Source organism: Ceratotherium simum, chromosome 4 (genome assembly GCF_057802395.1).
Source record: "Ceratotherium simum simum isolate JZ-2026a chromosome 4, ASM5780239v1, whole genome shotgun sequence".
Classification (NCBI taxonomy): Eukaryota; Metazoa; Chordata; class Mammalia; order Perissodactyla; family Rhinocerotidae; genus Ceratotherium; species Ceratotherium simum.
Window position 1 is genome coordinate 74969571 of NC_141903.1, and position 22795 is coordinate 74992365.

General features: G+C 32.7%; 1 protein-coding gene across 12 annotated transcripts in view; it reads left to right on the top strand.

The window, feature by feature from the left end:
- Positions 1-22795, top strand: part of ARB2A (ARB2 cotranscriptional regulator A) — a 414663-nt gene that overhangs the window by 235782 nt on the left and 156086 nt on the right. For all 12 annotated transcript variants that reach the window (XM_004420367.3, XM_014797235.2, XM_087430043.1 and 9 more), the window contains one exon: positions 1576-1695. In XM_004420367.3, coding sequence (XP_004420424.1) covers positions 1576-1695 — 120 coding nt within the window. The remainder of the gene's footprint in view (positions 1-1575; positions 1696-22795) is intronic.

The window sequence follows — 22795 nt, forward strand, 5'->3', positions numbered from 1 at the left end:
CTCTTGGTTCAAAGTATTTTGCAGGGCAGTGATGAGAGGTATAGTTCAAGGCAGAAACCAGATCATAAAAGGCCTTAAATGTCATACTGAGTTTGAACTTGATCCTGAGGGCAATGAAAAAACTTTGAAGAGTTCTAAGCAGAGAGTGAGTAATGTGGCAACATGGTCATATTTGCATTTTTGAAAGGTTATTCTCACTATAGACTTAGAGAGAGCAGTTAAATGGGCAATCCTAGAGGTGGGGACACTGGGCTGGAGACCATCACAGTCATCCGCTTGTGAAATGATGGTTGCTTGAGCTAAGCCAGAGGAGAGAGGGTAAGAATGAGAATGGAGAGAAGTGGACGGATTTAAGAAACAGTTGGGGAGAGAATCAAGAGGATTTTAATGATTCATTATATATGGAGTTTGCGGGAGAGAGAAATAAAAGATGATGCTGAGATTTCAGCTGGAGGTGGGGAGCACAGACAGTGATACGGGTTTGTAGAGGAAATTTGTAGTATGGTGTTGAAGTGGTTGAGTTTGAAGTATCTGTGGGACATCCAAAAGGAAGTGACCTTGGGTCTGGAGCTCTGGAGAGAAATTTAGGGCAGAGATTGACATTAAGGAACAATAGCTACTAGGTGCCAAGTGAAGCCATTCTTATGGATCTTAATATGATACTATAAAGTTTCTAAGATGGAAAATGTGAATAAATTGTGTTCATTGTCTAATACCCTGACACTCTTAGGGAATTAGTCTTTTGGTGTTAAAGCTTCCAAGAAATATTTGTACAAAACATTTTCATGATCTGTTTTATTTTTTAGGTTTTTTCTTTTTTCTTTTTCACATTATACAGGGGTTTTAGCTTTAACCACAATGTGTGTCAGCTATAGAAATAAATACAACAAAATGAAGTTATTATGGAACTTTTGGAATTAAAGCAGCATGCATACATTTATTAGGGTTTAGCAAATTAGGAGAAATTTAAAAGTCCCAGGGTTTATTATATGTTTAGATTTCTCACAGTTCTAGAAATAAAATCTGTATGGAAAATGCTTTTAGAAAAAAAGTACATTTTTTAAATGATCTAAATGGAAAACATATGTTGTTAATTTTCTGCTCATTTTTGGCTTACAGAGATACTTAACATTTTATAAATCAAATAATTTAGATGTATATATAAGTATTTTCATATATAAATATAGAAATGTATTTGAATATTTTAGGATTACACTGTTTTATCATGAGACCGCTATAACTTTCTGCTATGCAATTCTAATGTACTTAGATATATTTTAACATCTCAGATACACCTAGAATGCAATTTCCCCTCAAAAGTGTGCTTATTTTAAATATTTTGTTTCAAAAAATTATAGTAGCAGTTAAGCTTAGCAGTAATTTACTAATAGTTTAATACTAATTTATTCTCTAATTTGAATTTTCAGTGTAGTTCTTTTACGTTATTATTATTTTGAATGAGCTATAACCCGTCTTATTTTTTATGCTATGTAAGCAAGCATATAATTTAATTTTTGATTACTATGATAATAATTAGATACAGTATGTAATATATAATATTTGTTTTCTTTATAGGAAAATGGTTCTCCTGAAGAACATGCAGTCTATGTGTGGGACCATTTCATAGCCCAGTCTGCAGCTGAAAATGTGTTTTTTGTTGCTCACAGCTATGGAGGACTTGCTTTTGTTGAACTGGTAAGTGCATATTTAACTCTATTTTTAATTCCCAAACTCGTTACATGTTCATCCCCTCCACTCCTTTTTTCTTGGTATCATTACTTTAAATTATTTTATAAAGGATGAAAATAAAGTATTTTGAGTAAATAATTTTATGACATTTAAAAAGAGTATATATACTTATTTATTTTATTGTGGCAGAGCTTTTCAATGCTAACCAGAAAGCTTTTGCTTGTTCCTTATTTACATATTACTTTTTAAGTTCTACATCATAGCCCCAGTTTCCATACATTTTATGAGATTTATGTTCCCTGTTTTATTTATTTATGTTCCCTGTTTTATGTGTACATCATTGAAGCATATATTATCTGTGAAGTGTTTAAAATTTCAAGAGACTCTTTGAATATTTGGGAATATTTTGATAATCTTTAACTGACTTTTATCTATACAAGTTAGTACTTGATCAGCATCTATATAATTAGTGTTAAAACTATCAGAAAGCTTCTGTTAATCTGCTTGTAAGTGGAACTCATTGCTTGGCTATAAAAATCTTTGCATTTCAAAATAATCTGATTCTTGGAGTTAAGATATGTGTACATGATAGAAAAAATTATCAAGATTTCTGAATTTTATCTCTATTGTCTGCAATGTTACAAGTACCATATCTTGTGCCAGTATGAATGGTTCATGAGATATAATCAGTACTAAAAATGCACTAATGAAGAATTCCTGCCTCCTTGTCCATAACCCCTTATGTCACAGGAAGGTACCAATGCTATAATAAAATGATTAATTTGATAAAAGTGCATTTGATGATTTTAAATCCAAGTAGCCTAAGGTGAACATTAAAAGCAGGCACAGCATTGGTTGTCTAATTTTTATGTTTCTAAACTTTGCTGTGTATTTCTCTTTGTCGTAGAAATTAAACACATTTCCATGGCCTTTTCAACTTGCCCACATCTCGTAGCTTACCCACAAGATTTAGATATAAAACTGGCAGTGACATCTGAGAATACATTTGCTGACCTAAATTTATGAATGCTTGTGCTCTCTTCAGATCAACAAATAAGCTAAATCATTTTTTGAAATTATTTTTAAGTACTTTTAACTCTACTGAATTTATTTATTTTAATATATAATGGATATCTTAAGATAGCTCTCTATCATACTAGTATGACATACTTTTTAAAATGTGAATGTTGTCTTTCAAATAGTTCTTTTAACCCTACAGATATAAATATATATATACACACACACATGCATATAAATATATGTAGCTTATGTTTTCTTTTTAAGCCATTAAATTACTTAAAACATAAAATTTCATTGACTTGTAGAGTAACTTAAAATATGTCTGGAAGCCTGCAAGACTAATCAAATTCTAATTTTTTTACTTTAAGACAGTTTATAAAACCCTTTTATATATCAAATTTGGAATTAAGTGAATTTTGGACAGTTTTAAAAATGAACTTAAGATCTCAGAGTAACAGATGACCAGTGTATCAGTCCTATTTTGCCTGTCCTTCTTGTCACACACTGGTGGATATTTCTCCACTTTTGTTCCACTTTAATATAAAGCACACAGATGTTTCAGAACAAGACTTGACTTCTGACCTTGAGGCTATTAGGGTCAGGGTCCTCAGGGCCTGTGAAATTATCACAAGCTGAGCTAAAGTTTTTCTCCATCACAGGAAGTAACCAGTAAGTAAGAAGTTAAAAAGGAGCTTTGTCAGAGAGACAAGATGGTCTCAGTAAGGGTCAGCTTCTGTAGTCTGCTATCTCTGCAGGAGGTGCATGCATGGGAGGAGGAATATAATATAACCACTGGCACATCACATATCTGTCAGGCAACACCAGGACTGAGAAGTCTATTTAATGTAATATACCTTGTTTAGGTTTTAAAATATTAATGTTGATTATCTCAACTTCATATATTTGCTACTTTTTGCAAAGTAACTTCGATGGGAGTATGTAGTAGGGGAGTACAGATGGTGGCGACTAAAGAAAAAGTGGTTCCTGACCTAATAAAGTGGATTCCTGTAAACAACATTGTACACTGATGAGTTTACATAAATTTTTGACAAAGCTTGATTAATATATTTAAGGCCATTATGTTTCTTCTTAAATTCATAAGGATTTTTAAAAGATAGCATTGATAAAGAAACAACAAAAAAATTGAAATATCTTTAAACCTTTTGCTTAAAGCTGAATAATATTCTTTCCTATTCTCTCTAATATTCTTAGGGGGAAAGTCATGGTATTTAAATTGTTGACAAATATTTATTCTCTCAGGATTTTTCAACATGAGTGTAATATATAAAATTGTTTTACGTGGATTCAAAATTTTAATATTAACTTTACAGGAAAGTAAGTTGTGGACATGTTAAATTATGGTTTAGTTTTTCGTCTAGATAGTAGTATCCACATCAGACATCAAATCCTTTGGGTTTCAATAAAGTTTAACTGTTTTAAATTGTCGTAAAATTTTACTCCTGATGAAAGACTCTGTACACACACACACTCTTCTTATGGAACAGTCCTAGTTTGTAGCATCATGTTTGAATGCATAGAAATTGTTTTTATACCTTTCTCAGACAAGTTCACGTTCTTCTCTTGAGATCATGAATTTTAAGAAAATTTATTTTAAATGTAAACTGTGTGTGGCAATGACAGTTTCACCAATAAATGCAATTACTTATAGTGCTTACTGTCTGAAAACGGGTACCAGTCAGGACGTATTCTAAAATGTATCTTGCCATTAGTTAACTTAAAATTGTGTATAATCGTAGTTTAAAATTAAATGTGCTGCTAATAGATTATCTGAAAATAAATTACTTTTAAATTTAGATCACAAAATCATTGTAGAGCTTTCATGTTTTGCTAATTGTTGTCTGAAAACTGAGCATGTGATTTATGATTATATCCTATCTTAAAGTGTTGAGTTTCTCCTAAAGAATACATTATAGTTACAGATTTATTTTCAAAACCTATGTTCATTTCATGGTAGTAAATCCTGGAACTTGATCAGGTCTAACCTAGTAAAAACGTATACAGTTGACTATAATAATGAGAAAAGTGATACTAAAAATGTGCCTTTCACTGCTTTTATTTTCATCATATGGTAACAACTCAAATTTCTAATTCTCTAAACTTTCTGTGATCCTGGTAAAAATAGATGTTGATAAGATGGCACTGGTAGCAATTCCAGCATTTACTCATTAAATGCAAAAGGGAAGAACTATTTATTTTATAAATTGATAATGAATTTTTGAAAGTAATATATCTAACCTATGCTATCTTTTCTGTATATTTAAAATAACACTAATATATATTGGTTATTAAACTATCATCTGTGAAGCTTTCAATTTCTGTCTTAGAAATTCTATTTTATACATGATAGAATCAGTAGTAGTCATAATCAGAATTCGTTTACCAAATTCATTCAGAAAGACGTCTACAAATAGCACAGTTTACTTTTGCCTTATATTAGTTGTTAAAAACCAAGCTCATATGTTGGAAATTAACTGTCATTAAAGAACAATGCAGTTTTTAAGCGTTTTCATCATCTCTTTCACCAGCCACTAAGTGATTCCATCGCTTCCATTGTCGGTCATTTCAGAGTGCTTTGCTCTTGTCTTGCTAGGTGATGGTCAGTTTGACAAAATCAAGTAACCTTAAAATTTTCTTTTATTTGGAAATGTTTGCTTTCCTTGTCAATGCCAAGTTTCCAATCTCAGCTCACCTTACCTTCTCTGTTTGTAGTGCTCAATAACTCAATTTGTCTTCAGATTTCTTTTCTTAGTCAAAGTGCGAGTGTTGATATTTTTATAAAACATATTATACAGTTTTAGTGAATGTTTCATTAGTTTATTGAATCATCTCAGCTGATATAAAATTAATGTTTTTCTTATTACTTTTATTTGCTTTTCCATATCATTAGTGATGTATTCACAACCACCATTTAAAACATCGCTTAAAAATGTGTGAAAACTGCTCCTTTTGAAAGTGTATCTCTACCCACTTTTGATTTTGGTTTCTCCATGCTTGTCAGCACTTGATTGGCATCTCACTTGCATGTGAATTAAGGAATGAAGGGAAGTCTATTTTCCTACCGTTGTTCCATGCTGGGCTCCCTAGCCTCCAGGCAGCCTAAGCTGACCTTCAGCAGCTGATAGAAGACTAGTTTTTGGACGTAGCTGTGTAAGGACGCTCAACATCAGTCTACTCTGAGTCCATCTTTTAAAATTGCCCAGAGCATGGTTTGGATTTACACTGAAGAGAAAATGGAATGGGACTAAAAGAATCAGTTTTACCTTTAGTGATATGAGCTAACTATGACCTTAAAGAGGCATAATTTCCATTTTGTCTACAAAGAACGAAGTAAATTGGATATTGGTAGGATATCTGCTTAATGTGATCAATGGGAATAGCTAAAAGTTGGGCTGCTGGGAATCAAAAATTGAGGAGAGGTAGAATAAGGAGAGAGAAACCAAAGAAAAATTGAGCCATAATAGTGTCAAAATAATCAGGCCCAAGACACTTGTTACAAACCTACTTTAATATGTAGGTAATTCAGTAAAAATAAGCTGCCATTTGTAATATAACTTAAATTTCTGATTTGCCTGCCTACATGACATAAATAGCATGTTAATGTATGGAATGAGTACAACTTGTTTTATGGAATGCTGTCTTAATTCTCTAGTTGTTTTATATGAAAACAGTTTAGTTTCTGTAAACTCCTTAAAGAGAGGAACCAGAGGTTATATTATTTTTGCCTCTTCAATTTTATTTCATGCCATGCATATAGTATAAATACTGTATTTTGATTGGTTGTTGATAACACTAATTTTAGGAGTTAGTTGCAAGAGTCCACATGAGATCCAATGAAGGGCTTTACCATCATAAAGTAGTGGGAATGGTAAGGAAGAAGCACACATTAGAGATGTTGAGACAAATTCTCCTTAGCTTAGTGACATTGGATCTGGAAAGCTGAATGAGGAGGAAGAGGGTGTGGTATATCCCTCCCCATACACACCTACAGAAACATGTCAAAGTGGATGTGAAAGGAAGCCAAGCGCAGCAGATACAGAGTAATGAACAGTGATTATGCAGATATGTAGGTGTTCAGGGAAAATGTTTGCACATACTGGATATTTAATAATTATGGTTAATGGAATAAATGAGATATCAAATCAGAGTTTTAAAAAGAAAAGGAGAGTTACGTATACAGATGTGATTTGTTAATAAACTCCACTAACCTGTGCATTGAAGTTTGACTTTTTTTTTAACTTTTACTCAAATAATTTTTAATATGTATTAGGAGGACCCACCGTTTAAAAGAATGACGCAAATTCGTTAGTTTTTATGTTAACTCCCCTCCTTTTGTCCCATATCTACCCAGACAACACATTTTGTCAGTTTTTTTTCCTCTGAAGTGTTAATCATCTCTTTACCTCTTTGTGCTCACTGTTATTTATTTCATCATTTCACAGCTATATCACTGCACTCTTCTTATTTTCCTACTGGCTCTCTTTACTCTCCATTCCATCCTGTGTACCATACCATGGTTAATACCCCTTTTACAAACATGCCGTTCCAGAATCACATTGACTCCCTGTTGTCTACTGCATCATCTCTCCTCTCTGTAACTTTAAGTCCCTCTGTATATTCTGATTCTCTCTTTCCAACTGTATTTTTTCCAATAGAAACTTTGGCTTCTAGTCTAATTTCCTTGCTACCGTTGTTCCATCTTGCTTTACTTCTACCCCTGGCCTCCAAACCCAGTGTAGTAGAAGAACACGAAACTTGGAAGAAGGTGACCTGGATGTGAATCCTAGTTCTGATATCTACAAATTAGGATAACTTGGGTCAAATCCCTTGTGTGTATCTTCCTCTATAAGTACCTACCTATAGCAAAGTTTGAGGATTAATATAGAAAATTCCTGGTTATTAGGAATTAAATCAATGTCAGTTGAACATGAGTCTAAATGCCCACAGGATATGCTTATTCTCCTTTTTGCTAATGCCATTTCCCCTCCCAGTTGAAAAGATTTTTCTCCTTACTAGATTTTTCTTAAAGCGTTCTCAATTAACTCCCCTTTTTTCTGTAGTCTTTGTATGTTTCACAATTGAAAACTTCAGTACATACTAATTAATTTTGTTTTTAAGTTATCTTTTATCTCTAAATCTTGTCTTGCTCAAATCATCTGGAAATGACTTGAGGATAAAGAGTCTAATATTGTTCTTATTCCACCCCCCTCCAGTTTTGGGAACAATATATATTACAACAACATAAGCAATGTTAAATATCTGCACAGTTAATTGACTGGTACATAGAATTTAAGCATTAACAATAACTCTTTTACTAGTTAACCTTATTCAGTCTTCTTGCCCTCCATTTGAATATTGACTAATTTTGGGAATTCTGCCTAATCAATTCTTTCACTTTAGACAGTGTTACCCTTTTTGTTTCTGGTGTTAGTCTCTTATAGTCTCCTCTCTGCTGATGACCCCAACCCTCAGGCTGACTGAGAAGATTGCTTCTCTACAACTTACTCTTCTAAGTATAGTCTTCTGAATCAAAGAGGAAATTATTAAATTAAGTTATAATTGCATCCTCATAATGTTGTATGGTAGTGTGTAGAATAAGCCTAGGAAAGTTTCCACTTCATTCCTAATCATGAGTTTAACATTACTTTTTATTTAATAATTAGCTCACTTTTGCTTCTTTCCATATTTTTAACTTTTAAAAAAAAATTTGAGATATAATTCACATATCTTTTTTGAGATATAATTAAGATTTATTGAGCTTTAGTGAGATATAATTCACATACCATAAAATTCATCTTTTAAAGTATACAATTCAATGGTTTTTAGTATATTCACAGAATTGTACAACCATCAACACTATTTAATTTTAGAACATTTTCGTCACCCCAAAAGAAACTTCATACCCATTAGCCGTCGCTCCCTGTAGTTAAATTGCCACCAGCAATGTATGACGGTTCCAGTTTCTCCACAGCCTCACCGACTCTTGTTATTGTCTGTCTTTGTATGTGTGTGTGTGTGTGTGTGTGTGTGAGGAAGATCAGCTCTGAGCTAACATCCATGCCAATCCTCCTCTTTTTGCTGAGGAGGACCGACCCTGAGCTAACATCTATTGCCAATCCTCCTCCTTTTTTTCCCTTTTTCTCCCCAAAGCCCCAGTAGAGATTTGTATGTCATAGTTGCACATCCTTCTAGTTGCTGTACGTGGGATGCCGCCTCAGCATGGCCAGACAAGTGGTGCATCGGTGCGCACCCGGGATCCGAACCCGGGCCGCCAGTAGCGGAGTGCACACACCCAGCCGCTAAGCTACAGGGCCGGGCCCCATTGTCTGTCTTTTTTATTTTCACTGCCCTAGTAGGGGTGAACTGGTATCTCATTGTGGTTTTTATTTTCATTTCTCTAATGACTAATGATTTTGAACATCTTTTCATGTGCTAATTGCCATCATATATTTCGGTTGGAGAAATGTTGGTTAAAATCCTTTGTCCATATTTTAATTGTGTTGTTATTTTACTTTTGAGTTGTAAGAGCTCTTTATGTATTCTGGATACAAGTCCCTTATCACATACATGATTTGCAAATATTTCCTCACATTCTCTGAGTTATCTTTTCATTTTCTTGATGATGTCTTTTGGAGTACAGAAGCTTTTTATTTTGATGAAGTCCAGTTTATCTATCTTTAGTTTTTGTCACTTGAGTTAATTTTTGTACATTGTGTGAAGTAGGGGTCTGACTTCTTTTAAATGTGAATATTCAGTTGTCTGAGCACCATTTGTTGAAAGACTATTCTTTCCCCTTTGATTTGTCTTGTCACCCTTGACTATAAATATCAGGGACTGCTTCTGGACTCTCAGTTCTAGTCCGTAGACATGTATGCCGATGCTTATACCACCACCACACTGTCTTGATTACTGTAACTTTGTAATAAGTTTTAAAATCGGGAAGTGTGGATCCTCCACTTTTTTGACTCTGATATGATCACATTATGGGTCTGAAATTTTCTGTGGGCCCAGAGAAACAAAGTGATACTCTTCTAAGCTACTGTGATCTTACCTTTTAGAGTTGAGGACTTTTAACCCCTAAATGTATGTCAGTTCTCTCTCACCTCATATTTTTTGCTATAGATTTTCAACACTTTGTCATTGAATGAATTTAGATCACAATAAAGCCACCTGGACCACATAAGTTTAACTTTATAGAAATTTTTTCTTAGAGTTAGGATTGAATATTATGCCCTCAAAACAAGAAATGGTTTAGAAAACTGCTATTAAAGATATTCATTTATTCACTTGAACACCCCCACTCTGTACAAGTACTGGGGAAACAGATTAAAACACATCCATGGCTTCAAGAAGGTTATAGTCTAAATAGGAAGCACATTTAAACAAGGAGAGTCATGTAGTAAGATAGTTGTGAAGTGGGATGGTAGCCAAGAGGTCATTGTGTTAACTTCCCATATATAAGGATCCATACAGTAAATTTGTCTGAGAGTTAGGTATTAGGAAGAATTGTTTCTGTTGATAAACTGATATGCTCTTTTTGTCAGAAAATAAAAACTCTATAATGCATTTTTACCTTTCTCTCCTGTAAACCCAGAGCTATGGTTAGTTTTCTTTTCCATTAATTATTCTCAGCCTCGATTTCTTATTCAGTGTCCTCATTCATAGTTATCTTTTGCTTTAAGTCACCTCAGAATCCTTTTCTTAATTGACAGAGAATAAATAACAAATCCATCCATTATTGTCTCTGGTTTCTACTATGCTGCCTGGCCCGGCTGGACTTATAATATAAGTATATATTCAATAAATAGTTTTTGATCCTAGATTTATATATAAATAGGTTATCAGAAGCAGATCTCAGATGGTGCTGTGTTGGGTCAGAATGAAGAAAGTAGGGTCTGGGCATTCGTATAGATGCACAAGGTAGAGAAAAGCGAAATGGACAAGAGAACACAGCTGATCATTTAAGATGGAAAGCAGGGACCTTTAGAGTAGTATGTTTGAGTGTATAGGAGGTACAGTCTATGACCCTGAAATTTTGGACACTTGGACCATTAATGGAAATTGATCAATGAATGCCAAAAATCAACTAAGAAGATATTGAAATCTCTAATTAAGGGAAGCAGCCAAACATAACCCTAACCCCCAACTTAGTTGTGTTTTCTATGATTAAATTGAATGTTAGATCTCATATCTTCTAGAAATTAGTTTGCTTATTTAAATATTTATTAGTGTATTCAGATTTCTTCTTAGTTTTCCATGTTATTTGAATTTTTCTCATAAAGAAGTTTATTAAAGAACATTAGAATACAATAAAAAATTGCTATTTAATATTTCAGTGACAATTTCATAATTAAGTCAAATGATTAAAAAGTGTTCTAATTTCTAATATACCTAATTTATGTTTAAATATCCCATAAATCTTGATATCTAACTTCTAACATCTTATCTTCAAATTTCTTTACTACATTAATCTGACATCTAGATTAGAAGAGGAATTTCACGTTTATCTTTCTAAAGGAGAGGCACTGGGCAGAAAGAGAAAACACACTCAGCCTTCTCTTACAGCAGAACTTCCCTATCTTGAGTTTTTTCCAGTTATAAGGCATCAAAAGATGCTTTATAATTATAGATGTTGATTTTCTAAAAGTTTCTAATAGTCCATTAATGACAAAGAAACCTTGACTTTCTCTGTAAGATGATGCCCTGTAAATTGTAATAAAATGATGTGAGATCGCTAGCCTCTGTATTGCCTTTGTTGTATTACCCCTCAGTTTACCTCAGAAAAAATTCCTAGTTCCAATACCATTAATAGGGTAATGATAGTTTTTACCACTGTTACGGACTCAGCCTCAAATTTTCAGTTTTGCTTCCTATTACACATTTTTAGGACAGCTATCTAAGTATTAGATATATTTATATTATGTACAAATATTAAATACATGGTAATATATTAGGTATCTTTAGCATATTACAAACCTTAACATTTGGTTATTTGTGTCTTCTCTAAGATCTCACAATAGATTCTCAAGCAAAACAGATATCTTTATATCTGATGGCTATGTTAGAGCCCTCTCTAACTCTCATAGAGCCCTATCATTGCTTTTATAATAGAATCCATACAATCTGTCAGCCAGCCATGGGGGCCCAAGACATGGTTTGGCCAAGAACAATTCTAAGTAATTCATAGCAGTGTCTTTGAAAATGAACATTTTAAATTGAACTAGTATTTATGAATGTCTTGTAAATCAGAGGGCAGTGGCATCATGTTCGTATTCATCTTCAACATCACTAATGCTTAAATGATACTTAGTGTGCACCAGGCACTGTCCTAGGCATATACTTTATATAAATATACTTTATCTCATTTAATCCTCATAACAACTTTATGAGGTAAGTCCTGTTATCATTCCCATTTTACAGTTGAGAAACATTTAAATATATTTTTTCTCCCTTTAAAAGTGTGACCTCTCACTTTGTTACAGTGGGCTTTTGTTTGTCTCTTTTCTCATCAAGTACCTATGCAGAATAAACGGTGTAATATCCTAACTATGGTGACTCTTACCGCGAAAACAACCTCCTGGTTTTTCATGTATTTCAGGATTCGGTTCTACATTGCTCTGTTGAATTACATGATGATTTCATTTTTATTCTCTATCCTATTTACTGCTTATTCTTTTCTGTTCCTTCCAAGCAGGCCTTTAATTTTAATCAATTCTTAATTACCCAAACTAATGAAGGAGAACAAAGGTGTGGAAAATTTAAAATAACAGACAATCCCGAAATCATTTATATTTAAATTTTGAATATGTTTTGATGTGGTGTTCTGGAAATTCAGTTTAAGCAGAAAAATTGAAAACACTTTATGAAGATCTGGAAAACAGATGAGTTTCCTTGGCCAAGCCCCTGGTTGGCTCTTCTTTGCAACTCATTCCATGTTGGAAATAGACAACTGTCTTCTAATACCAACCAAATAGAATTGACCTTTCAAATCTCACTGAAACAATCCCTGCTATCAGTGTTTGCTGATAGAGTGATGGAGCACAGTGATGGAGCCCAAATTTGAACCTGGGCTTTCTGGCTCCAAAGCCCATGCTCAGAACCATTATGCTATACTACCACTCAGAAGAAAGCATTAATTTAGGATACTACTAGATTTCATCATTAAACATTATTTTAGCGAGGCATTGCACAACTTGTGTTTAACTCTATACCTAGCTCGTAGAGTTATATTAGTCATAATAATATAATATAGTTATATTAGTATAATACCTTATAGGTATTATTAGTCCTGTTTTACAGGTGAAGGACTCAGTAAGGTTGAGGAACTTGTCCAAGGTTGCATAACAAAAGTCAGAGCCAGAATCAAAATCCAATGAATTTGATATCAAAATCCAACCTCAGAATCAATAAATTTACCCATGAAACACTCTTCCCTCTGATGGGGATTTGAAAAAACTACATGAAATAACTTTCTAATAAATCAGAATATTTTTAATTAATGAAGGAACTTTCCATTTAAAGAAATTCTGCATTTGTATTTGTAAAGCACAAAATTCTTTGATAAACTGAATATCATACCTAACGTACTTGTTAAATTGACAATATGCTTTTAAAAGCAAAAAACACACATATTGCGCAGATTTATATTAGGAAGGAGAGAATTTCATTATTCGGTGCCTATCACAATGTCAACACATACCAAATATGAGATGATAATGCTCTAAAATTGTTTTTCTTCATTTTTTCCTACATGGAAAAAATATAGCGATTTAAATATTCTAATAAAAAGTAAAACCATAGTTGCTTGGTCCTTTGTATTTAACTTACTGTAAATTGGAGTTTCCATTTCACTGTGAATACCAGAGCACTCAGAATTCTTATATTTGAAATTAAAATTGGAAAAAGGAAACATCTGAGTCCTTATACTTAACCTGCTACTTCATGCCTGTCTGACTTATTAGAAGCACTTCCTCTGATATCTATTACTTGAAAAGCTATGAAAGAGTATTCTGTTGCTTTGATTTAATATCTCTATGCTTTCTCCATGTAAATAGTAAAGTTTTTGTAAAGGTTTAAGTCTAAGTAAAGAGGATCAAACAAATGAATGACATATTAAGTTATACCTTAGGAAAAAAATCTTGTTAGAGTAAACTGAAACTTAAAATCTTACCAGCGTAGAAAGCACTAGATATGTGGAAAACAAAAAATGAGGTGTGTTCATCCTGTATAGTCTCATATTTCTCTCCAGTGGCTAAATAAACTGGCATCTTAAGATATGTGTCCTTTTACCAGCTAAATAAAGAGCTTTAAATAGTGAACTTTATAATAGATTCTGATTTTCATATTTTATATAGTGTTTTGCCAAGGAAAGTTCATACATCAATAGCTAAAAGGAAAAATATATATTTTAGTTTTAATAGTAGAAATATTTGCCACATATCTGATAGAAAATGCATCTGCAGCTAAATTTTTAAATTTAAAACTTCAGAGTAGAAGACAATTAAGGTAAATATACTAGTATATATTTGCACAGTTTTTCTTATTTTCATGGCAGTATCTATATTATAGTTGCTGGCATTATTTTGATTTAAAATATGATTTTGACTTTTTTAAGTTATGAAAGACTTTTTTAAAATGTGAATTCCTAAGAAGAAACAGTAGGTTTAAAACCAAACGAAAAATGAAAATATGTAGGAAGTAATTTTGCACTCAAGTACTCCCTTGAAGACCTGATCATTGAGCATTTTTGATGTAGCCTTATAAAGCATCTGACTTGCCTTCAAGACCAGCTGACAAGGATAGAGCTTTGTGTACTAACTTTGTGTACTGAGTAGCTCGTGAGCTTATTAGACAGTCTAATCAGATTTTGGACTGATTTTTGGAGATACAGATATTAACTTTAAAAGAAGACCTGCTCCTATATCAATAGGTGAACCACTATAGAGAATAATCTTTGGTGACAGGGTGAGTTTTTAGTCTGAGAATGATGACTTTAACTTTACATCCTGAATTATTTCTCCTACAACATTTTCCTTTATTCCTTGTTCAAGAACTACCTGAGAAAGTATTTGCTTTTTATAGATTTTTATTTCCTGTTCATGAATACAAACATACTAAAAATTTAACCTTCTGAAATGTCAGCAGAGTTCAGCGATGTCAAGAAATTTTAAGAAATCAGAATTTTATTTGCACACTCTTAAAAGTAATACTGAGTGTTTTTCCCATGATGTTTTCTTCCTCTTTGCTGCACTCTAGACCCCAGGAAGAGTTTTTAACTAGCTATTAAAAATAACTCATTTTAAGAATTTGTGGGATGTGTGAGGTATTCATCAGTATATATTTACTGTCTGAAGCTGATATAGCTGTAAGGTTTTTTAGATCCAATTGATCTATTGCGCATGTTCCCTCCCTGGATTGCAGGACGTGCTTCTATTTGCATAAGGCCCTGGGCAAGGTTCTTTCTTGCATTGATTGGCCTGTCCAAGGCAGCCTGATGTGTTCTTGCATTGATCACTTTGTCTTTTCTTGGAAGACAGTGTTACACTGAGTTCATCTCAAACATTCTAGGGAGAAGGTAAAACTTTACTGCAGATGTCTCCATTTTACTCAGATGTTCCTTTGAGTGTAGGCCCTTTTTGCAAGGATAAGTATCTCTCTTTCTTTCTTTCCTAATTTGGATGTTTCTGCAGTTTGAGTGCACTGTAGACTAGATTATATTTGAAAAAGCAACGTTAAAGAAAATTGCCAGAGTATATGCCACTTGTGCTATTTTTGTTTTTAGAACAGGGTATCTCGTTCCAGCTTAAAACCATTTTCGTTAAAGATGATCTCTTAGACATAAACTAGAATTTACTGGTGTTTGTGATAGGTTACCACTTATCTTTACTAGTTTTATAGATTCCTTAGTTTCATTGGGACATGCAGTGCTTTATGTGTTTAAGAAAATAAGGGAGTTTTATTAGTTTCACCATGAAACAATGGTCCAGAATGACTTGCCTGTTACTATTCATCATTATTAGTAATGTTTATGTGAATAGTATAAACTTGTCAAATATGGAAATTATTAAGCAGATACATATCAATTATGAGTAAAATATATTTCATTGTATCATACTTTCTGTGATAGGGTGTTATTTGGTGACAGTGGAAACCTGAGTTTAAGGATTAAGTCTTCAACCAAATCTGTGAGAAATTGAGCAATGAATGTTTTGCAGTTTAGCACTCTTTATTGGCTGGTCCTTAAATCAACATTTATATTGTCTGCCAAAGAACATATTTGCCTACACAGCTAATTATCAAGAAAATGCCCATTACCCCCAACCTATTTACAATGTCTTTAGTGAGGAATTGGTGAGGCAAATGTAGGCTTCTGTCACGATGCAGGGCGGTATCCTCCTCCCGACCAGCTTACTGTTTCATTAAAGCCTATGTGAATTTATAAGAAGGTTTACTTTTGGTAAAGATTTAGAAATGTGTCATGGCTGAATTTGATTATTGTCCTATTGGTAATTAAACTGTGCTACAACAATTCCTTAACGGTTTCAGAAAGCATATTTAGTAAGACTTACTACAAATCAAGACATTTTCATAAATGCTGTTTTATTTTCTTTAAACAGGTCACTATATCTGAATATTGTTAAGGTACAGAAAATAAATTTGACAGAAAAACATTGCATCAGTTATTTCACTCAGTGGTATTGCTGTGACATCATTCGGTATATCATAAGCCGCAGAAACCTTTTTATACTTTAATAATTCTGTTTCGTAAAATTTAATAGTAAAATATTAGAGATCATATTTCATTTGTTTGCTTCAGAAATGCTAGAATTCGTGCTTTAAAATTAAACCTGGAGTGAATTGTTTATTATATAAGGGCAATAGTTAACATCAAATTGTTAGTCATTTGCTGTTTTAAAGGTATCCTGTAAAAGCTGTAGCGTTAATGAGGTATATACATGAGTTTCATGAAATTTATTCAGCAAGTGGAAGTGTTGGTAAACAGAATTATTATTAGTGTAAATAACAGATTAGAAAATACGGTCTTATATTGGAAAAGTAAGATTTGTGGGTGATTGGAGCTTAACTAGAATGTCTAAAATTGTTAATCAGTTTTGTATATAAATCATATAAATGTGGAAAAAGTATTCATAAAATATAGTGATGTAATTATTTTCTGAGGATTAAATATGTTTGGTATTTTGTGAAAATACCAATGAAAAAGGCATATAAAAGTATTGAAATGAGAAACCTCTTCAGGTACTTAAAAACAGCTCTTCAAAACTGAATCCAATCTATAAAAACATGGATATTGCATTGCAACTTTTGTTCAGTGCATCTCAACTTGGTACAAGTATAGCTCTGTGAAATGGAATTGTATAGTGTTTGCACATTTTTTCCAGCTAAAATGAAACGTACATCATCTTGCATAATTTACTTGTCTCTAGTGGTTAAATTTGCATATCTGAATGAGTGAGTATGTATCTTAAGCTCCTACTAAATGTAAAATAATCTCATGAGTGGAGGAGAGCTCATTTACCTCAGAAGTCAGAAGAGTCTATTTCACAGCAACACATGATCAAACAAGCTAATTCAGATGCTGGAAAGTGCTTTTGCTTAGCTATATGGAAGAACCATTGACTGCATACAACCAACAAATATATGTTGATACAGGAGATCCATTGAAAACCCCTTATAGAACTGAATGACAACCCCAAATACAAGTGACCATGCACAACTACAAATAGGTATAAATACACACTTGAATTGGCCAGACTTTCTGCTATATAATTCAGTCACAATTTCTATATTTCTTCCCCCCAGATTTACACTACTTAATCAGCTTCTTGTATGGACCAAATTGGAGAAATATAATCCAATATTTGATGGAAAAAAAAGGAACTTGTCCTCTGTGTAATTTATCAGGATGTAGTATGATGCCTGCTCTTTTTATTACAGCTCAGGTAATACCCAGGACCTCAGACTAGAAGAGTTCTCTAGACTCCTTCATGCAGGGGTATGGAGGTCTGATATGTTCACTGTGCTTAGACTCTTTGTAAACCATTTTCTGGAAAAACCAGTGGGGGTGGTGCTTTGCTGTAAGGTGCTGGGAAACATAGAGATGGTGAAATAGCTGGTAAAAAGTTGTCCAGTGAAATCTATTACTTTTTCCCATATTTAATTTCCCATATTTAAGCAAGGAATTGCTAAAAAGCTTTCAAGCTAATAGGTTTTCAAATATAGGAATAATAATTTTTAAATCATAGAAGAAAGGATGTAATGATTTCAGCCCTCTTCTCATTATTTCCCTTTGACAAAGCATCATATATTTATTGGTGATTTCTAGAAGTTACCATGTTTCTAGTATAGCGTATTGTGAGTCTGAAAATGTCTAATAACACCACAGTAACTTTGTAGTAAAAATCATTAATTATATATTAAAAATGTATCTCTTCATTAAATATCAAAAAATGTATTTTTTTTGTTTAATGAAATAAAATTTGATATCTCCCTATTAAGGATATGCTTGTAAATTTCCTGCCACTTTCTATGATATTATTGTATATTCCTGGTTGCTTAAAACTTAAGTTTTAATTGTAACTATGATTTTTAACTCACAGTACTATATGTAAAAGTTCCAAATTTTTCAAGATAAAAAAATTAAATATGAAATATCGGTAAAATAACATATACCTTGTTTTATGCAAAAGTGTTACTTTTCTGATAAATAAACAGATATCTAAAAGAGTATATAAATTCTGAATAAAATAATAGTTTATTACCTTTCTCTTACTCTTCCTCGCCTCTGCCCCAAGATATTATAACTAACCAGTATATTTTGGCTAATAAGCAAGTACTAACCACTGTTGGTAAATATGACCAGCTCTAAATGATAGTTAAAATATCTGTGGCTGAAGAAATAATGTCAAAAGACTAATATTTGCTTTATGCTCTATTTGTTCCTTCTAACTTTTAATAATATTGAATCATTCCTGAAAGTATAGTACAGTTTTGTTTCATCATCTTGAAGAAAATGTTTTCGGTATAATGAGATTTAAAATTTATTATGCTCAATTATTTGATACATATGTATGATTTATATTTAAGTATATGGAAACTCTTACTGAATAATCTTTATAGATATCATATGCATGAAGAGAGAGTTACTTGTTAGATACTCGAATGAATACACATATGTTAAGGAAATACTTTTCTTTGAAATTATTTATCTTTTATACTCTTTTTCTGCCTCTAAACACTTTACAGGACTCTTCTTGTTTGTAGTTATTTAGAACACATATGCAAAAGAAAATTTGTATTCGAACATTTTTATGTAGGCTTTAGGAAGTTAAAGCTAAAAGCTCACATTTTAAAATTTGTCTTTGTGTTGGTGTCTGTGTACGTATATTTCCACACTTTTATCTGAGATGTTCTAGAGAGGGATCAAATGTAATCATGGTCATGTTAATGCTGATAATAGGATACATGGATTACAATCCTTTTCCGTTTTTTTAATGTTGTAGGAATAATAATAGCTCCTAATCACTATTTCTATCCAGCTGTGTATGAACCTAACTTCAGAATCTTTATACTCCTAACTCAGCATCTTTTTCATGCAACAGGCTTGGACCTGTTTACCTTTCTTTTCCAGCAACACTAAAAACCTGGCCCTGCACATTTATTCATACATCCTCAAAATCAACACTTACAAAAATGTTCCGGTTAAGTCTAAAAAATTCTTAATTTTAATCTCCAAAAATGGAAGCTTTTCTTAATGGTGTTCACATTATCTCTTAACCTAACAACTTATCCCTCTCTTTTGCTTGGATCTTTTGGAAAGTGATGTAGGCGAGTTCTGGGGTGGGACTGGAGTCTCATATCACTTTATGTCTACGTTACTAACAATCACCAGATATTCTGTAGTTGAATTAAAGATGAAACTGTAAGTATCCATGAAAACAAAACTTTATAGAAGAGATAAAAGAACACAACTTCCTATAAATAATGTTTTTGCTTGGTGAAGACTTACAGGAAATTACTTGATGTTTAGTGCCAGTTGCGATAGCATGTTGTGCAAGTATTCTACCAAGGAAAAAATCAGGCTTCTCCCCTCACAATTACACCCACAGCTTTGGTTTTTCACTGTCACCTAGCTTAAGCAGATATCTGTTTTTACTGATATAAGATAAAATTCCATTTCCTGTGGAAATTTTTATGAGAAACAACTCATACTTTTTGATGGAACAAAATAGGTATTAATACAGTTAACATGAACATAAATATGTCTATCTGCATTTCTATCCTTCTCAACGTTACCCAAATACCGTGACAAGTAAGAAGGTGGTGGTTGTTCTTTAATCACCGAAATTTTGACAGCCCTGCCAAAGTTAAATTTCTAGAAAAACTCAATATTAGGCATTTTAGAACTTTTTTTCTAAATTTAAATAGTTGAAGCGTCAGCTTCTGTTTTAACCAGAAGTTATTGTAAAGGTTGTAAATACATATCTACTCTTATCGTTTGCACATTGTATTTATGCCTAATAAACTATTGCATTTACACCTTCCTCATTGTAAAGATGGAGCCATTGAAACACACATTGAAATCTTTTCATAAAAGCCTAATTATGTTCCTTGCTTTTTAAAATGCAAAATTAGTAGTATATGCATTGTTGGTTTATGTTGAAAAGTAGTTAACAAACGGTTCCCTATATAAATGCATGTTTTAAATAGCCTTGAAATCTTTTTTTTTTTGCCTTGTACTTTCATGCAAATAAAATTAAGCAATAGTTTTTCTATTAATTTGCTTTTCATTAGTAGTTTCTTTGAGACATATATACCTAGTCCTCCTGGCTTTTTTCTATCTTTCTTGTTTATCTTCTTACATGTATGAGTGTTTTCTTTTTTATGGGGTTTTTTTTTTTTTTGCCTCCATTTATGGGTTCTATGACAAAAACTACTGTTAACAAATTAGTGACCTAGACAGTATTTTATAGAATGAGAAGGTAACTTTACCTTTTTTGTCACGTATGTCACTCTGTAGATGCCTCATTGGTCTTTAAAAATAACTTTTAAGTTTTCTTATAGAGTATATCAGAAAAATTACTTCCCAACTTAAATTCCATAAAGTATATGCAATATTTTTTAATATTTGAATTTTGTGTGTTGCATTTTCTTCTAAAGACAGATGTGTTTTATTTATTTGTATTTAAAGTTTAGGATCCAGTATTCAGAAGATGTGGGGTAAAAGTTATAGTGTTTTCAAAACCAGTGTCTAATATAGACTAAATATGCTAACCTCCTATTACTGACAAAAAAGAGAAAAATGTTGAAACACTCATTACGGGTTTAGTTACAATTTCGGATGGTTTGAAGCCTTCGGACTCTGTTCTGGCCATTCCACTTTATCCATTCAAGCCGTGCCGCCTGTGTTGTGTATTCAGCAGCTCCTGTCTTCACGGTGAGTGATTCTGCTGGGCTTGCTGACACCCGCTTCATGCCTGGCCTGCTGTGCTGGGTGGAATATTTTTTCTGAGCTGCCTGGAACATTAAAGACATCTTGGCCATGTCAGTCTACGTACAGTGTGTGTGTCTTTGTGTGTGTGTCTGTGTGTGTGTTCCTGTGAGCACGCATTCCTGAGCATATCAGTATTAAATAAATGATTATATGGTATGACTTTATATAAATGTCAAATTTAAAATTTGAATAATGATGGATTTATAATTTATTACATGCATGTATTTTTTGTAATTTTAGTTCAGTTAACATTAGCAACTTTCCTTTAGCTTTTATTGTCTGTGGTTATTGACACTAGGGGGCACTGCTTATCCTCAGTTGCATCTTTCTTAAGAAATGAGTAAAAATACGCAGCTGATTTCTGTGCTCCTACTTTAATTAACAATTGAATTTAGAGAACTCTAGGCTATTTAATTCCTTGTTATTTGGGTTTTATTTCTGATGCCTATATGTAGTGCTAACAAAGGGGGTGGAGCTATTTGCTCTCACAAACAAATACAGTATCCAGTGTCCCGTACAGTAACTTTTTTTTTCCATTGGAAATGTCACTCTTGGCAAAACCAGAAGGGCAAGTTTGCCCAGTGATGAGGTTTAGATCCCTTGCCAGCTGTGCTTCTAGCCAGCAAGTGTGATGAACAGCTTTAGAAATCAAGCGAGAGAAAGCATTCAAAAGTTAGTGTGATTCATTTGGATAAAGGTCAAGAGAAAGATAAGCAAAGGCTAAGAATAAAGAGCACAAATAGCAATAATTTGTACTTTTTTGCTTATATAGATTTCAGTGATCCTATTTGTAATTTTTAAGCATGTACTTAGTTCAAAAGTGACCTGCAGTTCCTCTAAACTATTTTTAAGACTGTATTTAATCTGCTATTTCAGCTGATCACTTAAAAATGAGTAGGGAAAAATTTATATGCTCCCATTGATAACTATATTTTTAGATTAGGCTTGTGGATACTAGTTGATAAGAAAATGACAACGTAATTAACTAACTAGCAATAATATTTTGATCTTCTTAAAAATATAAAGATTTGTTCTGTTCATTATTTAGAATCTTAATGTCCACACTAGACCTAAATACTCAGGTTTCAAACTGAAAGACTGCCTATAATCTCTAAGGACATTAATGACTTTGTTGTGTGATTTTTAAAATATGACTCTCTCTCTCCCCTCTGTCTTCCTCCTGCCCGCCAAAAGGTAGAAAACTATTTTTCTAGAAAACTATAGAATATAGAAAACTATTTTTCTCTGTTCTCCTAATTAATCAGATCCATGAGAGAACTGGTAAAATTTCATATTCATCTCCTCTAGAGTATAGCCGTATGTCATAAATATGAAAATATGCAGTTAAATCATGCCCTGTTTTTATGAACTAAAGAGATTGATTTTAATGTAATTAGAATAAAGCATTTTAGGGATTTTGAAGTTTTCATGGCATGTGTTTTATATCCTGACCAAAAACGGACAAAAAAATCTTGCTATTATGGTGAGGCTTGGTCTGAACACCAGTAAAATATCTGAGCATAAACACACGGGCAGTTTTAAATAAAATTTGTAAAA